This window comes from Heloderma suspectum, chromosome 1, assembly GCF_057233095.1.
Source record: "Heloderma suspectum isolate Gila_16-S chromosome 1, 16-S_ref, whole genome shotgun sequence".
NCBI classification, from domain to species: Eukaryota; Metazoa; Chordata; class Lepidosauria; order Squamata; family Helodermatidae; genus Heloderma; species Heloderma suspectum.
This window is the reverse complement of record NC_139458.1, coordinates 260,066,424-260,086,629: the sequence shown is the minus strand read 5'-3', so window position 1 is coordinate 260,086,629 and position 20,206 is coordinate 260,066,424. Positions and strand designations below refer to the sequence as shown.

General features: G+C 43.4%; 1 protein-coding gene across 14 annotated transcripts in view; it reads left to right on the top strand.

The window, feature by feature from the left end:
- The first annotated feature begins 1,253 nt into the window (after positions 1 to 1,253).
- Positions 1,254 to 20,206, top strand: part of FBXW11 (F-box and WD repeat domain containing 11) — a 99,616-nt gene continuing 80,663 nt past the window's right edge. For 2 of the 14 annotated variants that reach the window (XM_084825688.1, XM_084825646.1), the window contains exons 1-3: positions 1,254 to 1,465; positions 10,786 to 10,850; positions 19,880 to 19,959. Coding sequence is in view for 2 of the 14 variants with exons in the window: in XM_084825627.1 (XP_084681753.1) it covers positions 1,421 to 1,465 (45 nt within the window). In the remaining 12 variants the exon portion in view is untranslated. Of the gene's footprint in view, positions 1,466 to 10,785; positions 10,851 to 19,713; positions 19,960 to 20,206 lie in introns of those variants that run through there. The other 12 variants (XM_084825654.1, XM_084825595.1, XM_084825678.1 and 9 more) reach the window with 8 other exon arrangements.

Sequence of the window (20,206 nt, the reverse complement as noted above, 5' to 3'; positions counted from 1 at the left end):
AGCCTCCAAACTCTAAGGCTTCTAATCATCCTGTGCAGGGCGGGAGGAGTGGCAGAAGCAATCTTCGCCTCCCCATCCTCCTGTCCTGTTTTTGCTAGCTGGGCTTTTTTGCCTATGTAGCAGTTGTGCTTCAGAGGGGGAGGGAAGGAAGCTGGAGAGGTCTCAGGTTAGCTCATATCCTGGCCTCTCTGGTCTCCTCCCCTCTCCCTGAAATGCCCCCTTTTCCACCCTCTCGGAGGTCGCTTTTCCAACCTCAGAAGCCAGCCAGCACAGTTCTTTCCACGCTGGCTGCAAGGGGTGGTGGTGGATCTCCTGACTTCCCACTTCCGAGGTCAGAGCTCCTCACATAGGATAGTGAGGAGGGGGAAATCCTCACTATCCTATGGCCCCTCACACAACTTCTAGGGGCCACAGGGTTGCTCCCTAAATGTGGTAACACTGTGGTCATTGTTTCTAATCAGTTCAACAACACTCGTATCTTACACTAGGCTCTGGGTGGCACTATTAAGGATTAAACCCAGGGTTGCCTCCCATCTGGTCAGCTCCATGACCAACTGCTTTAGGGTGCACTCATTTAGGGTACTGAGAAATTTAACTTCTGTATCATGACTGGAACATGCATTTATCCAGACAGTTGAGATCACCCATTACTGCAGTACTTCCTTGTTAGGATGCCTCATCCTCACGGGGGGGGGGGGAAGGTTCCCCACCCCGCCCCTTGTACGTGTGCTTAGGAATGCAGTCTTAGGGCTGTATCCAGGCCGGGCCAGTGCTCTCGGCAAGAGCCGGCTCCATAGGTCCCTATTGCTAAAGTCTAGGCCAGCAGGCCTCCTCCAGGCCTCCTCCTCCAGCAGGTCCCTATTGCTAACGTCTAGGCCAGCAGGCCTCATCGGAGTAAGGAACGGACCCTGAAAGAAACACGCCGCCGCTTCCTCCTTCGAGCAAGTTCCAAAAAGGAAAAGGCGGGGGGAGCGGCGCTTTGCATGCTGGGCACCGAAGTTCGTTTGATGCCGTTGCCGTGGAGGACGGAGAGTACTTTCGGCCTCTTTCCAGCGCGGCCGCCGAGCATGCCGGCCTTCGTAGTCTTTTCCCGCCGGTTACCGCAAAGCTTGTCGGGAGCTGCGCTTCCTCTGTGGTAGTGGTTGCCGTTCCGCTGCGGCTGAGAGGGAAGCAGCGACGACGACGTTGTTGCTGCCGCCACCGCCGCTGTTGCAACCGCCACTACGTCGGCCAACTACCTCACTTCCTCTTCCGGGCGCGCGGCCGAGGAGGCGGCGGCGGCGGCGGGTCAGTCGGTCGATCTGTCGGAGCCGGCCTCCTCCTCCTCCTCCTCCTCCCTGGGCAGAGGGGGGTCGCTACAGGGTTTTCTTCCCCCCGCCGAGGAGGAGCCGCCGCCGCCACTACGGCCACAGCCGCCGCGATGGAGCCGGAATCGGTGATCGAGGACAAGACCATCGAGTTGATGGTGAGTGTGAGGGGCTCGGAGGCCGCCACTCCTCCCCTCCGCCCCAGAAAGAGGGAGGGAGGGCGAGCGAGGCCTTTAGTGAAGAGGAGACGCCACAACGGGGGTGGGGGGAGAGACAGAAGAGAAAAAGGAAGGGGAGGCGCCGGCGCGGTGGGAGCTGGTCTTTGTAGGCCAGGATCTCGGCAGCGTCGCCTCCCCACCTCTTTCTCTCCCGGCCCGCAGTGGGCGAGGAGGGGGCGGGCCTTGCACTTGAGGCGCTTCTCTCTTCTCCTCCTCTCCCCCCCGCCCGGCCCCACACACTTTTACTGAAAGGAATAAATCCGTTTTCCTTCTTAAAGGAGCCGCACCGAAAACGCCTCCCCTTCTCTCCCCGACCCCCATTTCCCGGTGCCCATTACGTGCACGTTTGGATCGGGAAGGGTCGGGGTCGGCCTCGCTCGCTGTCCTCTACGCCCATCCTGGCCGCATCCCAGGCAGCCAGGACAAAGCGGCGCAGGTGTTGGGGCCATGGAGGTGCAGGGGCTGTGTGTCGTCCCCCCCCCTTCTCCCCACTTTTCACCCCAGAGTGAAGGTGACATTCGCCGGATTTTTCTAAACTCGCCTTAGGGATGCTCTGGCTCGCAGTTAACCTTGTGGTACAAGATCCTAGCTTCACCAAAGGCTTGGGGAGCAGCTGTGTTGGCCGAAACGGGTTTCTTCAATTTCCAGGCCCTTCAGGACTGCACATTCTGATCGATCAATCGGGGTGATTAAACATTTACAGCTTTTGTAGTGTGTTAGATGCATTCCCCCCTCCCACCCCCACCCCGGGTGGACAACTAGCAAAGACTTTGGGCCTCAGGACTGTAGGATGGCCTACTCCCCAAGCAAGCTTGCACAGATGCACTGGTTAAAGATGGCGTTTCCTCCTTGCAGTGTGGTAACTTAAGATTTCATCATCACAGTGACCACCTTCAAGAGAAGCGGCCCCCTTCCTTTAGCGCATCTTTGTTGAACGCAATATGAGTGCACAATCAAAGATAACTGATGAATTAAAATGGATAAGTATGGAAATACTGTGATGGAGATGCTGAATTGATTTTTGAAAATTCTTAGTATCAGTTGATAGCCTTAGGTTTTAGGTATGGTAGTTTCTGGCCATCAATTCAGCCCTGCAGGTGTAAATATAATAAGCTAAGATGCTTCTTACTTTTTTGTACTGAAAGCTCTTTTTTGAGAGCAAAAGGCTAACCTGCACACAACACTTTTGACACTTCTGGATGGAGAATGGAACTGTCAATCATAGGATATTGTGGAGCTTTGATATATGCATCTTTGGATATACAGTAGCCTGAAATGGGGAAATGTAGGCATGTACTATGGAATGAGGTACCCCTAGCCCTTGCATAATATTCCTGTGCCCAGAGGAGGATGTCCAAATGAGTTAATTCCACTCATATCCTTCTAAATATGAATCCATAGCATCATGTGTATGCCATTTAAACATCACTGAGAGACTCTGGGATTATTTTATTTTATTAGCAGATAACTAGAATAATGCAATGATGTGCTTTCAAAGGGCTTTTAGATGGATCTCTGTTGAACTGACCAATTTGATATAAAACAGTGAAATTTACTATTTTTATCATTATTGCTCATGGAGATTCTCTTGAGATCATCCTGGCCTTAAAAAATCTGAAGTATGGATTAGAATGAAAACAAGTGCTTAGAATCATTGCTTCAGTGTGGGGGATCTGCTCATGAGGGGACTTCCCATTTGTTGCAGTGGAGGGGGACAACTCTCCATATATGTTCTGGAGATCTCAAATTGGGGGCAAGGCCTGAACCTGATTTTTTCAGCCCCTTTCCTGTTGTCATATATACAAGCGATATTTATAATGTGAAGGATCTGAAGCATACATATCTGTTGAGTTATTCTCTGTAATTTTTATTCCTTTTCTGTATGAGTGTTTGAATACCAATATCTTAAGCTTGTTTTTGTACTTCAGAAAGTATGCAACACCAATGTAAAATGTTAAATCAACTTGTCTTTGTTTTACAAGAATGTCCTGCATTTTACACAGTACAGCATTTTGTTTTTCCATAGTTCATATAATTTAGTAAAGGTCCAAGTGCAATACTGCTGAACTCTGCATTGTTGGAAAAGCACACAGCGGACAAAATGGCCACAGGGTGAATGAAAGGGGTGACATTGCTATAGCAAACCAGTAGGCCCAATAGTAAAATGAGGTTACATAAAAGCTTTTGAAAACTAAAAAAAATACTATTAAGTTGTTTGGCAATGATCAGGAGGTGGAGCTGAATTATATGTGTGATGTTTTATGTAGCCTTCTGCGTGATGAATGTTTTGCTGAATGATTGACTGAACACTACTTTCTATTACAACATGACAGCAATTGGGATTTGTTTATGCCATCAAGCAAATGGCCAGTTTTCAGAAACATGTAACGGTCTTACGTCTTCTCATCATGGTCCAGCAATATAAGCCATGATGAGTGCTGTTTTTGCATTTCTTCATCCATTATCACTGGTTGCTATGATCTCCGTTGATCTCGTTGTGTCACCTTTCAAGGTTCATGGACCAGTCACTGCTACAGTAGTGCAAGGGCCACAGTTCAGTAGTAGAGTACGTGCTTTGCACACACAAGGTACCCATTTCAGTGTCTGGCATCCAGTTCAAGGATCATTGGTAGCAGGATTGGGAAAGACCTCTGCCGGATACCCCTGCAAGCTCCAGCAGTGAGGGAGTGACTTGAAGGACATGGTTTAAGCTTCTCTCCTGTCCAGGTGGCTGTGGCAAGGGCTGTATTCATTTCATTTCTATACCTCCCAATAGCCGAAGCTCTCTGGGCGGTTCACAAAAATTAAAATCAAATGGCACACAATAAAACAATACAAAATATATAAAACATTAAAACCACAGTAAACAATACAACCAGAATAAAACCTAGCAGCAGTGCAGGGATTTAAAGTACAGATTTAAAACAGCAAAGCTAAAAGTCTAAAGAGCTAAAATGCCTGGGAAAATAAAACGGTCTTCACCTGGCGCCAGCAAGAATACAATGTAGGTGCCAGGAGAACCTCACTAGGGAGCTCATTCCGCAGCCGGGGTGCCACAGCAGAAAAGGCCCTCCTCCTAGTAGCCACCCGCCTCACTTCCTTTGGCAGGGGCTCATGGAGAAGGGCCTCTGAAGATTATCTTAAGGTCCAGGCAGGCACATATGGGTGGAGGCGATCCTTCAGATAACCTGGCCCCAAGCCATTAAGGGCTTTGAATGTTAATACCAGGACTTTGAATCGGGCCTGGAAATGGACTGGCAGCCAGTGCAGCTGGAAAAGTACTGGCATAATATGAGCTCATTGGCCAGTCCCTGTTAACAATCTTGCTAATCTGTTGGGGGCCTTCATGTCAGCAGTGGGTGGGGCCAAAGCCAGTGGTGGGCCACATCCAAAGGTGTGTGTGGGGGTCACGCCTTTTCTCTCACTTTCTCCTACCACCTTTTTTCTCCTTTCCTGCCCAGTGGGCTGCTAAGGAAAGATCAGGTTGCTCTTACCGGAGGCCTGATCTAATAGCTTGCAGAGGGCTTTTGAAATTAGACTGAGGGTTGTAAGCAGCCAGAGGGTCCAGGTTGTCCACCCTTGCTTTAGGATCTGTGTGCTAGTACAAGAACTCCTGGGGTGGAGCAATAATCATTTCATAAGATCCAGTTCTCCCTCCAGCCTCAGCTGGAGCAGGCTAGAGGCAGATTGGATGGATTGGATTTCCCAGCAGGGTGATAGTTCTTCCCCACTCTCAAGTGATTCTGTACAGATGTGTCCCCACCAGCTGCTGCCGCCACCACCAGGCAGGTACATTATTAAATGTTTTGAATATGGGGAAAACCCAGTAAGTGAGTCATGGCAATGCTATGGGGAGGAGGAAGTTTGTAGGGTTGTCCTGCTCTGAAAACCTTAATAGTCTTTCCTGTGCATCATATCTGGAAAGGCATAGCCCTTTGAGAAGTAAAAAAAGATTGTGCAAATAAACCCTCACAAATAGCACTGCAAGTTCAAAATAAGTGAGTTGACTTCAGGTAGTGTACAGAATGTTCACAGCCTCTTCTGCTGTTCGGTTCAAATCAGTTTAAGCTACATAGATGTTGCCTGTAAGAATATAGTAATGTGGCCTTCTTTCGACAGACCTCTTGTGATTTCTGCCACTTGCTTCAGACTGCTTTCAACGTATATTAGAGTCCAAATTCAGAACAATTAGAGAATATTAACATCAGTAATGTACTTACACTGAGTTTCATAGAATCATAGAATAGTAGGGTTGGAAGGGGCCTACAAGGCCATCAAGTCCAACCCCCGTTAGCGTTTCTCCAAGGAGCAAAAACTCTTCGCAATATGAAACATGACACTGAATCAAGGCATTGTTTTTTTCCGAATTTGTCGGTTAGCTCAAGCATTTGCTTTCAGTAATTGAATGATATGAAAAATAATTTGTGTAAGTGTTTGGAATATGACAGCGTGGTGCCAGCATGAACCTGTGCAAATGTTAAGCACTGTGTTCAATAACTTTGAGAATGTACTAGTACTTTTTAAAGCATCTTAGACGTCACAGCACTCTGTTGAAATATTTACTATAAAAATAAGCACAGACAGGTATGATGAATCAAGCAGACAGTTTCGGCCAGCATATTTTTAACCATAGCTAATCTTAAGCATTGATGTCAAGACATTAAAAGTGCAAACAAGTATAGGCATTGTTTCACTGTCTTTGCATTTTAGAGATTAGTTTGTACATGAAAAAAGGTGAAAAGCATACATTCTGAATGTAAAGATCAAGCATTATTGGTTGCAATATATACTAGCTTACTTGAAGTGCTTTTGCCTATTGTCTTTCTCCAGATTTTACGATGAAAGTTATTTAAAGGCTTGTCACTCGATTAATCGATTATATTTACATATTATGTTTATATTAAAATTTCCTTTCTATATATTTTCTGTTCTTAGGCATACTTTCCAGGAAAGGACGGAAACCTTTTTAGAAAAGTTGTTGCAGTACTGAAACACAAAAAACTGCAAAAAGAGAGAGAATAAACACAACATAAGTTTACACTGAGCTGTCATCCTTATCTATCCTTTATTACTTGAGAGCAATGGCCAAGCTCTTTGTAGGCTAATCAAACAAAAATCAGAGGCACCTCTGCATCTATAGATGTATCTATACATGGAGTTTCCATCTGACCCCCCCAAACATGCAAAGAACTGCTGGGTGCCTTGCTGGGTTGCACCAAACATTTGTGTTTCCAACTGTGGCCAGCCACAACCCACCCTCAATAAAGTACAGAGGAACTGCTAGTATCCTGTTCCAGCACAGATGTGACTTCCCCCTCCCCACCCCCATGTCTTAAGAACATCCTTGTTGTAGTTCTTATCCATGCAAATCCCTTCCCATCCACTGTCTAGAGCTTCTCCAATTTGAAAATTGGAGGGGCACTGATGGGGATGAAGTGCAGCACTCTCGTGCTTCTTTTAGCTCATGTGAATGTGCTCCTCTGCCACCTGATGCTCCTGTCAAGACATCGGGGGTTGCTCCAGGCCCCTGATAGGCATGCTGTGCTCTCTCCAGCAGCCTTCCTACCTAGCACTCCTAGTATAGTACCAACAGAGAGAGACCCCTGATCTGTTGCCATTATCCATCTTGGAATGAAAGCACTTAGCTGCTAAAACTTGAGTTCCTGTTACAGATGCTTAGCTGCAGAGAGTGAGAGAAACTTTCAGGGGTTCAAAGCTGGTTCAGCAGTTTGGACATTTGGAGGGGTGTGCACAGCTGAGTCTGTTAATCCCCCCCCATTTTGATTGAGCTAGAATTCTAAATTAATCTATGTTTGGCTTTTAATGTTATATATATAATAAAATATATACACTCACAGACCCCAACCCATAGAACCCCACGGATCTATGTTTGTGCATGCACACTCCTAAGGAAATGGTTAGCTTAACCCCCTCCCTCTAATATTAAAATACAAAGCATGAAGAAAGGAGACAAAATGAGAAAAGGCAGTCTTACATTTTCTGTCTAGGTGGGTGAAGGATGAATGATTTTAACTCCACACAGTTTAGCAGCAAATTGTTAGCTTTGATATTGCTGATCCACCAGGGGAGGGCCTATATTCATTCTTCTTACTCTCCCAAATAAGTGCTTGCTCTTAGCAAAACTGATCCTGTTGGCTATGAGAGAAAGCACAAATAAAGTGACCCAGAGGTTGAAAGAGGACTAACTAGATGGACTGAGTGACTTACTTATATAACGTATAAGTTTTGATTTTACGAAGTTATGAAGACTCTCTCATTTTGAGCGATTTCCCAGTTCCAGATTTTGAATTGGACTAACTCAGAGGTTGTATGGTATTTGGTTGCTTTTGTCATTTAGCAAAACCTATTAAGTACCAATTTTCACTCATATTTGTCATGCTTTGCAACAGCTTGTATCTTTTCTAAAATTTTCATTTTCCTTCTTATTCTGCAAGTTTGTAGCTCATTCTGCATGAAGATTCTCTAACTGGCAGAAAGATGTGTTGGCAGTTTCATAATTTGCATCAATATATACTTCAGCAAATAGAGAAAACGAACTGAATGTGGTAATGTGTGTTTCCATTTTAATCTCAGGGCTTGGAGATCTCCAGGTCTCCATTTTGTCAGGACAATTCAACAGAATTCAGTGAAAGGAATCCCGTAGTTTGTCTGAATGTCTTGTCCTGAAAGTATACAAAATACAGTACTGGAGAATGAAGACTTTGGAAGGATATGTAAAACTATACTCCCTAAAGTTCTTATTTACTTGATAGTTGACGGTGTGTCCACTTACACTAATCATATAATGTCCTTAAATTGTGTAGATCTGTTGCACATCAAAAGTGAAACAGGCAGAAATGTTTAAAGGTCCACTGTAAACAAATGAAGAACAATAACTGAACTGCCTTCACCCCAGTACCCAGCATCATTGCCCCTCCCTCTTTAGCTATCTGAGATCTATAACTTTTTTTATTTTGCCTTGTGTACTAAATGTAACTGGAGTCCAGAAGGGGGCTGGATTTTAAAGATAAATCTATTATGAAATACCTTGCTTCTGTACATTGAACATCATGGAATAGCACCTGCCTGGTTAACAACTATGGGAGAGAGCTGACTGTGTGCGTGTGCGTGCGCGCGCACACACGTTTGTCTACACATATAATCCACTTTGCAGCTAGACTGCCATTTTGTAGGTTTCTCAAACTGGTGAATAGGGCTGCCTTTGATAAAGTTGTCCTAAAAAGTTGCCTGCTGCATTCTATATCACCTTTTTAACTATTTGTTATGTCTAATCCCATGTGGGATTTTGCAGGTAGTCAAGTATAAATGTAATTGATGTTAATTGTGTTGTGTGCCTCTGAGAGAAAAGATTAATCTTTCGTTGCTATCTTTAATTCTTATAAGTAATTATGGCAAGCCATTACTTGGAAATCCAGAAGCAGATGGGAAACCAATCGATGTTGTGAAGTATCAAACAATCAGTGGGTTTATTTTCTTGGATGATCTCTGTTAAGATTAAATTTGTTTGGAGTCAGGGTATTTGAAACATTTGCACTTGTCTCATATGAAGTTCTAATTCAGGTTTCATGTTATAGTAAAATTTAATCATGTCCAGGATGGTTGTATTTAGTTATATGAGATGGCAGCATATTTGATGGTTCATTTTGTTGTTGCAATTAAGAGTTCAGATTAATTTCTGGTTAGATACAAAATAACTTGGGTTTAGGACTTAAATATTTATTGGTATGAGACAGTGACTTGGTTTACATGCATGATAAGCCACCTTGGGTTAAGCCACCCACTCAGGGCTCCAAGACACATGCCAGCCACCATTTTGAATATGCAGGTTGCAGCAGGAGTGCATCGTAGCTTGTCATGTCGTGCGAACCTGGGCGTCATGGGTTATTTGAGGGTTAAACAGCCCTCAGGTAACCCTAGAATACTGCACACCATGGTGTGCCCCTGCTGTGACTTACATATTCAAAATGGCAGGCATTGCACTTCTGAGACCCCACAGGTGAATTCATCCATGGTAGCTTATCGTGATGTGTGAACTAGTGCAATAAATGAGGATGAGACCGGGCTCTTTTTCAGAAGCTATTGGTGTTGGAATGAACAGGGGAGTCTGATATTGAGATATTTAGAGGAAAAGGATGGCTTATTGTTTTTGTAGTAGGCCGCTTAACAAGATCAGACAGGCCGCTTAACAAGATCAGCCTCGGATGGCCTTCTCTCTGTCCCATCAGCCAGGACAGCTAGACTGGTGGGGACGAGGGAGAGGACCTTTTCTGTGGTGGCCCCCAGTCTGTGGAACTCCCTCCCTGGGGAACTCCGTCATGCCCCCTCTTTAATGAGCTTCCATCATGCATTAAAAACGTGGTTGTTCAGGCAGGCATTTGGGGTGGGTTAGGGTATTTTAGAAAATGTTTTTATTGTAGAATTTTATTGTTTTAAACTGTTTTATTGTATGTTGTACATCACCCAGTGTGGCTGGGTGACCAGCCAGATGGGCGATTAATAAATTTAATAATAAATAAATAAATAGTATCTTTGACAGTGGTGCAATGAAAGAGAACAAAAATGCAACATATAGAAATTTGATTTGTAAATTATGACTGGATTACTTCAGCAAAGCTGTTCTTATGTATTCGGCATTTGTGGTCATATCCTGTGAGAATTGTATAGTCATAGTTTCAGGTTTGATGGGTGGCATAGTCTTGCTATTTGAACTATACACTAGGATATTTGGAAGCTTGTATTAGTGAAATCAGTGAGATTTACTTAGCAGTTAAAATCTGTATTTCCAATGTAAGAGCCATGCTGGATAGGTGAATCTAGTCCAGTATTCTGGATCCATATGCTTCCAGGAAGCCCAGAAAAAAGGCAGGAGGGCAATAGATCCCTTTCTTTGCCCCCAGCTTGTAGTTTTCAGAGGTATACTGTGTTCGTACTTGATGGTTCCACCTAGATCTATCAGCAATAGCTATAAGCATATCTATCCTCTGTAATTTGGGTTATCTTTTTTAAAAAGTCATCTAAGCTACTTACCATAATCACATTGTGAGTGAATTCCACAACCTAATTATAAAGAGATGCTTCCTCTTATTTGTTGTGAGCCTACTGCCAGTCAACCATATTTTTTGTAATTTCTCTAGCTAAAATGTCCTGCAAAATGAACAGGCTCCAGCAGTTTCCTTAAGCAACGTGGCTTTGTGTCTCATTGCAAATTATAGTTGCTGTATGTTATTGCATCACTACAGGTTCTTGAAGTGCGTGGCTCTGAAGTTTCCTTGTCACAAATGACTGGTATCCATATGGAGTGCAGGTGGGTTCAAGCTACCTGGCATCTTCTCTTAGCCTACAATCCTAGGAATGTTCACTTGGAGGCATGTTTTAGTGAAATCAATGAGATTTACTTAGCAGTTGAATGTATTTTGAACTGGGATGCCCAATCATATCCAGTGATGTGAGATGGAAAACTTTTCTATTGCAGTATTTTCCCACTGAAAATGTTCCATTTGTAGAAGTGCATGGTTTCATGAAATTAATTTGTATCATTATGAATAGGTAAAATATCCATCAAATTGGGCAATTGGAATGGATACAATACCAGTCAAATCTAAAATCAAAGATGTAATTATTTTTTTCCAGGGACTATGTAATACATATCTTTATGCACCATGCCCTTTAAGCATGCTAAGATTAATATGATAAGATTTCAGTGCCTTCATCATTTTTCTTCTTAAAATCTTGATAATGGCCTGGCTCACACATAATGGTAATCTATTGTGTGGTTTGTTGAAATTAGCTTGACATTGTGTCTGAACCAATCCCTGCAAACAAACCATGGCTTGTTAACCAGCTGTAAACCACAAACAGAACCCATAGTTTGTTGTTGGCTTATGAAGTCTGGCTTGTTTTGGGGGTGCTGTATGGAAGGAAGGGGAATAAATTCTGTTGATGGATGGACACCATTGGCTTTCACCCATTGAGCTTTAACAAGGATCTTCAGTCAGTTGAAATGCAACCTTCAGGTTTTAATTAGAATGCAAGCAATCTGACAAAACAAATGTTACCATTTAAACTGCTAGTTTGAAGTAGGAAAAGGAGAGAAATATCCTGCTTCTGCTTGATTCTTTCCCACATTCTTTTATTTCTATTTCTTTATTAGTCCCTTGAAGTTAGGAAAAACAATTTCAGTTTCTGGTGCCTGTGTTTCTGTGCCTCCGATAGCAATATCGGAGATAATGCTAAACCATGGCTTAGTGTTATGAGAATAAGCTACAGTGAGCCTCAGGCTTGTGCATTTCCTCCTCTCCTTTCCAGTGTGGCCATGAGGAGGAGATCCGAAGCATCTCCTTCCATTATAGGTTAATTGTAGTTGAGTGTGTCATCTAAACCCTTTGTTGTTGTTGTTCAGTCGTTCAGTCGTGTCCGACTCTTCGTGACCCCATGGACCATAGCACGCCAGGCCTTCCTGTCCTGCGCTCTCTCCCGGAGCGTGCTCAAGTTCATATTCATTGCATCCGTGATGCTATCTAGCCATCTCATCCTCTGCCGTCCCCTTCTCCTTTTGCCTTCAGTCTTTCCCAGCATCAGGGTCTTTTCCAGGGAGTTTTCTCTTCGCATTAGGTGGCCAAAATATTGGAGCTTCAGCTTCATTATCTGTCCTTCCAATGAGCACTCAGGGTTGATTTCCTTTAGGATGGACTGATTTGACCTCCTTGCAGTCCAGGGCACTCGTAAGAGTCTTCTCCAGCACCACAGTTCGAAAGTATCAATTCTTCGGCGCTCAGCCTTCCTTATAGTCCAGCTCTCACAGCCATACATTACTACTGAGAAAACCATAGCTTTGATTAGACGGACCTTTGTCGGCAAGGTGATGTCTCTGCTTCTTACTATGCTGTCTAGGTTGGCCATAGCTTTCCTCCCAAGGAGCAAGCGTCTTTTAATTTCATGGCTACAGTCACCGTCTGCGGTGATCTTGGAGCCCAAGAAAGTAAAATCTGTCACTGCTGCCATTTCTTCCCCTTCTATATGCCAGGAAGTGATGGGGCCAGATGCCATGATCTTAGTTTTTTTAATGTTGAGTTTCAAACCAGCTTTTGCACTCTCCTCTTTCACCCTCAACAAGAGGCTCTTGAGATCCTCTTCGCTTTCTGCCATTAGGGTGGTATCGTCTGCATATCGGAGGTTGTTGATAATTCTCCCGGCAATCTTAATTCCGACCTGTGATTCATCCAACCCGGCATTTCTCATGATGTACTCTGCATATAAGTTAAATAAGCAGGGTGACAATATGCAGCCTTGTCGTACTCCTTTCCCAATTTTGAACCAATCGGTTGTTCCATGTCTGGTTCTTACTGTTGCTTCTTGACCCTCGTACAGGTTTCTCAGGAGACAGGTAAGGTGGTCTGGTACTCCCATCACTTTAAGAATTGGCCACAGTTTGTTGTGATCCACACAATCAAAGGCTTTAGCGTAGTCAATGAAGCAGAAATAGACGTTTTTCTGGAATTCTCTTGCTTTCTCCATGATGCAGCAAATGTTGGCGATTTGATCTCTAGTTCCTCTGCCTCTTCGAAACCCAGCTTGTACTTCCGGTAGTTCTCGGTTCGCATACTGCTGAAGCCTAGCTTGTAGGATTTTGAGCATCACCTTGCTGGCATGGTGAAATGAGCGCAATTGTGCGGTAGTTTGAACACTCTTTGGCGTTGCCCTTCTTTGGAATTGGAATGTAAACTGACCTTTTCCAGTCTTGTGGCCACTGTTGAGTGTTCCAGATTTGTTGGCATATTGAATGCAGCACTTTAACAGCATCATCTTTTAGGATTTTAAATAGCTCGGCTGGAATACTGTCATCTCCGCTAGCTTTGTTGTTACTAATGCTTCCTAAGGCCCACTTGACTTCACTCTCGAGGATGTCCGGCTCAAGTTCAGTGACCGCACTATCATGGCTATCAGGGACATTCAGATCTTTCCTGTAGAGTTCTTCTGTGTATTCTTGCCACCTCTTCTTAATCTCATCTGCTTCTGTTAGGTCCCTGCCTTCTTTGTCCTTTATCATGCCCGTCTTTGCACAAAACGTTCCCTTGAGATCTCCAATTTTCTTGAAGAGATCTCTAGTCTTTTCCATTCTGTTGTTTTCCTCGATTTCTTTGCATTGTTCATTTAAGAAGGCCTTCTTGTCTCTCCTTGCTATTCTCTGGAACTCTGCATTCAGTTGGGTATATCTTCCCCTTTCTCCCTTGCTTTTTGCTTCCCTTCTTTCCTCAGCTACTTGTAAAGCCTCATCAGACAGCCACTTTGCTTTCTTGCATTTCTTTTTCTTTGGGATGGATTTCGTTGCTGCCTCCTGAACAATGTTACAGACCTCCGTCCATAGTTCCTCAGGCACTCTGTCTATCAGGTCTAATCCCTGAAATCTATTCCTCACCTCCACTGTATATTCATCAGGGATATGATTTAGGTCATACCTGAACGGTTTAGTGGTTTTCCCGACGTTCTTCAATTTCAGCCGAAATTTTGCAAGAAGCAGCTCATGATCTGAGCCACAGTCAGCTCCAGGTCTTGTTTTTACTGACTGTATGGAGCTTCTCCATCTTTGGCTGCAAAGGACATAATCAATCTGATTTCGATATTGACAATCTGGTGACGTCCATGTGTAGAGTCGCCTCTTGTGCTGTTGGAAAAGAGTGTTTGCTATGATCAGCATGTTCTCTTGGCAAAACTCTATTAGCTTTTGTCCTGCTTCATTTTGTACACCAAGGCCATGCCTGCCTGTTATCCCGGTGATTTCTTGACTTCCTACTTTAGCATTCCAATCCCCTATGATGAAGAGGACATCTTTTTTTGGTGTTAGTTCTAGAAGGTGTTGTAGGTCTTCATAGAACCGATCAACCTCAGCTTCTTCGGCCTCAGTGGTTGGGGCATAGACTTGAATTACTGTGATGTTGAATGGTTTGCCTTGGATTCGTACTGAGATCATTCTATCATTTTTAAGATTGTACCCCAGTACTGCTTTTCCCACCCTTTTGTTGACTATGAGTGCTACTCCATTTCTTCTAAGGGATTCTTGCCCACAATAGTAGATATGATAGTCACCTGAATTAAATTCGCCCATGCCTGTCCATTTTAGTTCGCTGATTCCCAAGATGTCGATGTTCAATCTTGCCATCTCATGTTTGACCACCTCCAGCTTACCTTGATTCATTGATCTGACATTCCAGGTTCCTAAACAATATTGTTCTTTACAGCATCGGATTTTCTTTTCACCACCAGACACATCCACAGCTGAGTGTCCTTTCGGGTTTGGCCCAGCCGCTTCACTCTTTCTGGCGCTACTTGGAAATACCCTCTGCTCTTCCCCAGTAGCATATTGGACACCTTCCGACCTGAGGGGCTCATCTTCCGGCGTCATCTCTTTTAGCCTTGTGATCCGTTCCATGGGGTTTTCTTGGCAAGAATACTGGAGTGGGTTGCCATTTCCTTCTCCAGTGGACCACATTTTGTCAGAACTCTCTGCCATGACCTGTCCGTCTTGGGTGGCCCTGCACGGCATAGCTTATGGCTTCACTGAGTTACGCAAGCCCCTTCGCCACAACAAGGCAGTGATCCATGAAGGGGCATCTAAACCCTAAATTTTGATTAATATTAACTATGGTTTGTTAAACAAGCCAGACCCATAAACTGTGGTTTAAAGCTGGCTTGTTTCAACAAAGATTTACTGCAGTTTTTCCATGTGGAAAGGCTAAAGCACAGGTAGGCAATCTGGGGTCCTCTAGTTGTTCTGGACTGCAGTGCCCATAACCCCTGGCTGCTGGCATTGAGATTTGTAGTCCAAAGACACCTGTAGTCCAAAAACACCAGTTGGCCTATGCTGGGCTAAAGTATTTGAGGCTTCTTAGTCTAAAAGGTGCCTAAGGGGAAGCCTGATTGAGGTTTATACAGCTACTCATGTTTGTGGTGAAAGTGAATTGAGATGCCCCCACTTCTCAAAATGCTACAAATTGTGGTCAGTCAATGAGATTGGTAGTAGATTCAAGATAGACAAAAGAAAGTTCTTCACACTGTGCATAATTAGCCTTTGGAATTCATTGTTAATAAATGGGATGAGAGCCACAAACTTAGAGAGCAATCCTATGGCCACTAGACACTGTCTAGAGGGCCATAGGATATGCTTTATTCTGGGAACCGACCTCAGAGCCTGCACTCTGAGGTCGGTTCCTGGAAATCTGACTTCCCGCTCGTCCACGCTGCCTCTGAGGCAGTGTGGAGAAGCCCCGACCTCTGCTCGGAAGACAAGCACAGAGCGACTGAAAAGGGGCGGGGAGGGGAGCGTTCCAGGGTAGAGAGAGCAGAGCTGCATGTAAGACATGTCCTATGTGTCGTACGGCCGCTTCCACTCCCGGTCGGGCCCCCCCTGCCTCTTGACAGCCAAAAACTGCTGTCCAGTGAAAAAGAGCAAGGCAGGAGAGGCGCAGAAGGAACGATCCCCCCGTGCCTCTCCTGCCTTGTTTTGGATAGGCGGCCACCTCCAAGGTCGGAGGCAGCCGCCTATCTACTTAGGATTGCGCCCTTAGTGTCTTTAAAAGCAGATTAAACATATTCAGGGAGGAAAAGACATTTATTAACTGTTAGCCATAGTAGCTAAATGAAACCATTTGCTGCTGGGACAGGATCAGTGGGGTAGGGCTATTGTGTTCATGCCATCCTGATGGGCCTTGTAGAAGCATCTGGTTGGAAGCAGGATGCTGAGTCAGATGGGCCTCCTGGTTTCATCCAGTGGGGCCTGATCTTATGCAGATTCTGCAAATGTTGCCTTGACGGGGTTTGTGGGGAGCCTGCAGGAGACTTAGATGCATCTGTCTCTGACCTGATTTGCACATAATGACAACCCTGAGTATGGGTTGAGTGTGGATTGTTGTTGAATCATGGGTTGATGTTATGTGCGAACCCTGCGCAACAAATCATGGTTTCTCTTCCTGGGTTGTTTGTGGTTAACAACCCATAGTTAAACCATAGTGCAGGGTTCACACCAGGCCTCTGTTTCCTTTATCATTGCTACCTGCTATCTGTCCAGTACATAATACTTGGAATAGTGTTGTAAAATGTGGAAGTCAGTTGTGCCATCATTCTGAAGTTAACTGTATGTCTCTGTATCAGCCTTCCCCAGCCTAGTGCCCTCCAGATGGTTTGAATTACAACTTCCAGCATTCCTAATCATTGGCTGTGCTGCCTAGGACTGATGGAAGTTTTGGTCCAAAACACCTGGAGGGCACCAGGTTGGGGAAAACTGTTCTATATGTACACATGGCAAGACTACATGCAACTGAGAAATAAGGGGAAATAGATGAAAAATATTCTCCACACCTAGCCAGGGTTGATTTGATTTAAATCAAATTGATTTAAATTGCTTCGCTGAAGGACTCACATTTAATGATTTAAATCATAGTTTAAATCACTAGTGAGGAAGATCCTATTTAATCATTTTTAGTAGAAGTATATTCAGAGATGTAGGTTTCATTAGAAGGCAGGTATACAATGCAGAAGGGCTGCTTGAGTATGCTCTGTTCACTTTTGATTTCACTTTCTATTCCCCTCCCTTATCCCTTGCATTTATACCCAGATTCCTCATTCAGATCTACTCCATCTCCCCAAATTCTCTATTTATTGACCTTCTGTATCTTTGCAGTTAGAGAGAGGCAAGGCCTAGAGAAAGAGAGAGAGAGAGCGTGCGACTACGCAGGTCTGTACACCACCTGCAGTGCAGAATGGGGCTGATCAGGTTATCTCCCATCTCCATAAATGGCTGTTGTATAATTAGTGTTCATGATGATATCTTTGATCTAGGCTCTTTTTTTAGTAATTATTTCAGTAAAAACAATTTCAATTTTGATTTTGAAGAAAATTTCAAAATCTGATTTAAATTTTTAAAAATCCAATTTAAATACAAAAAATCTGAGTATTTATTTTTTAGAAAATCATTGATTTTTATCAACACTGCACCCAGCTGAGGTATGGAGAGCTGTTGTTTCCATGCACTTCATATGCCTTCCCCCCCTCCCTTTTAATAGAATTGAGTAGGCTTTTTGGCTTCCTATAATTTTATAGAAGGACCAATGGGAAGAAAGTGAAGAATGATATAACACATTTCCTAACTTTAGTTATCCATGATAATAAAAGTACCATTTGCTTCAACAGTCTCTCTAGTGATCCAGTATCCATCCATTCAGTCTTGTATGCTAGCTTTACCCGCTATGTCTTATTTTTACTTTTGACTTTAAATGACCAGTGTATATTGGTTGACTGTAAGTGGCTAGCTGTGCTGGACCATCTATTCAAGTATCAGAGGAACTAGCCAGAAAATAACCTTCCAGTCTGGTTTTATTTCTGTTATTCATCTCATTAAGAAAGAGGCCACATTTGCTAGGAACTTCAGCTTGTGAGAACAGACATTTGGACTAATGTCAGTATAACTTAAATTACATGATTGTTGTTCTTTCTTGTCTGGTGAATCTGTCAGTCTGTCTCTCTCTAACTGGGAGGCACATGCTCAGATTGAATCTCCTGAATTTTATGTTTTGAATCAGATAGAAGTTGACATGACATCTGTTTCTCTTAAATGCTGCCGTGCTAGAATCATGACATCAGGTACAGGTAAAGAAGGAAGGATCATCCCTACTGCTAGCTCTAGGGAGTATCTAAAATGACTGATTGCACACACAGTGCAGTTAGTGACATCTCCTGCTAGTCTCAGTGTTTTCCCTTCATTCTTGGAGTAGTTGTGTCTTAAGGAGTTTCCTTGAGGTTTCCTTGCACACCACATGAATGTTGTCATCTTCAGCCTATTGGGCAGCATAATAACAAATGTTACAACTGTATAGTCTAAGGCTCTGCATTATTCAGGAAGAATGCTAGATTTGATCAAGGGTTTGGTGCACCGATAGGTTTCTAGTGCAGTGAGAACAGTTGACCTGTTCTGTATTGGAATATTATTTGTTTTATCATTTTATTCATATAAAAGTACACTTATACATAAATGTGACACAAAGAAGTATATGATGAGTTATACATGATTATGGACCGGCCTTTGTGATTAGAGTAAATCATAATTATATCCTGTTAAAATAATAACGTTTTATATTATGCATTTTAGCACCATTGGTATTGGAATATAGCCATGATAAGGATGTGTTTTTCCCCCCATGTAGACCATAGGTATGCGTCTGTACTGGCAGTTAAAAAAACAAGAGCATCAGAAGGTCTGTCAAGAGGTAGCTAGGTCTTGCTATCTAGTTGCATAAAAGACAAGTAAGGATACATATAAGAATCCCTCTTAGTTGAAACAGAATTAGCATCATTGATTCATTTTGGAGTATTTATACCCCTCCTAAGTTCTCAAAGTCCTAGCTTGAAGTTCTAGCTTGCTTCAATCCAGGAATGCAATAGGACTGCTTCCTCCATTACTTTAGTTTCTGGTGGTGCGAATTGACTATTTTCTTCTCCAGTGAAATTGCCATTGGTCACTTTGGCTAAAAGAGACATGCAGCCTCTTCTTCATCTCTGCTTATTTTTGAGAACGATAACCATCATAGGTTACCTTAGGACATAATGCCAAACCTTGGTTTGGGCATTATTCTGAATACAGCCTTGTTCTTGTATCAACCAGTAAGGTCTATGTGGGGTATACTTGACACGGTGACCAGAAAAACAGGCCAAATAGGCTACGATCCAAAGGACAGCAACTAGTTCCATGAAGGGAACTTTGGAGTGGTGGGTCATGAAGAGCATCCCCCTCCCTCAACCCTCTTTTGAAACTGGGGGGATTTTCAGAAGCACTTTGTAATTTTTGCCATGGGGGACTGTTCTTCAAAGAAATCCCATTGGTCGTGTCTAAGTCCTTATGCAAACCCAAATAAACTCTTTGGATCCTGGCCATAGCCTGCAAGTCTGCTACAACAGAATATTTATTGGTACCTTGTATTTTAGGGAGAAACATTTACATATGTAATCCTTTAAAAATTGTAGCTAATGCCTTCCCTAGGTCTAAAGTGATGTTTGAGGTGTCATAGTTGTTTGTGCCGATACATGTGGATAGCAAATAATCAAGATCATTTGCTCTGGATTGGTTGATTCAGGTATGGGAAAGTGCAATTTCTTGTCTTTAATTTAGTTTCTTGTCTTAGATCCACCAATCCGGTGACCCATCTGATTTAATGGCTACTGGAACCCTGCTAGCTGTACAGGTTTCCTTGTCTTTCTAACAGCATTAGGAAGTGCATATTGGAATTTCGTTCAAGAAAAGAAGTAGATACACCAAGCTGAAGATGATTGGCTGCTCTCTTTTGACAGACAAGTGTGAAAAGGAAATCCCATTCGAATTCCCATTCATTCTGGATTGGTGGATCTGAAGCACAGAAACAGAGTTTCAGGTAAGAAATTCCCTGTACTAAATAGTGTTACTTGGTTAACCAAAAAAGTTTTGTTGCATAAAGTTCACAAAACATTAAAGCTTATACTGTATAGACCTGCCACTTCCTAATGCACTACACCCCTTTCCTGCTGGATAGGGTTTCTGAATTACTTATCTCCTGATGAAATGAAAAGTTGGTTGTAGGTTCTGAGTAAAATATATGGTTCTCTTGGTAAAGGAACAGAGGGAAATTGACAAATGTCTGA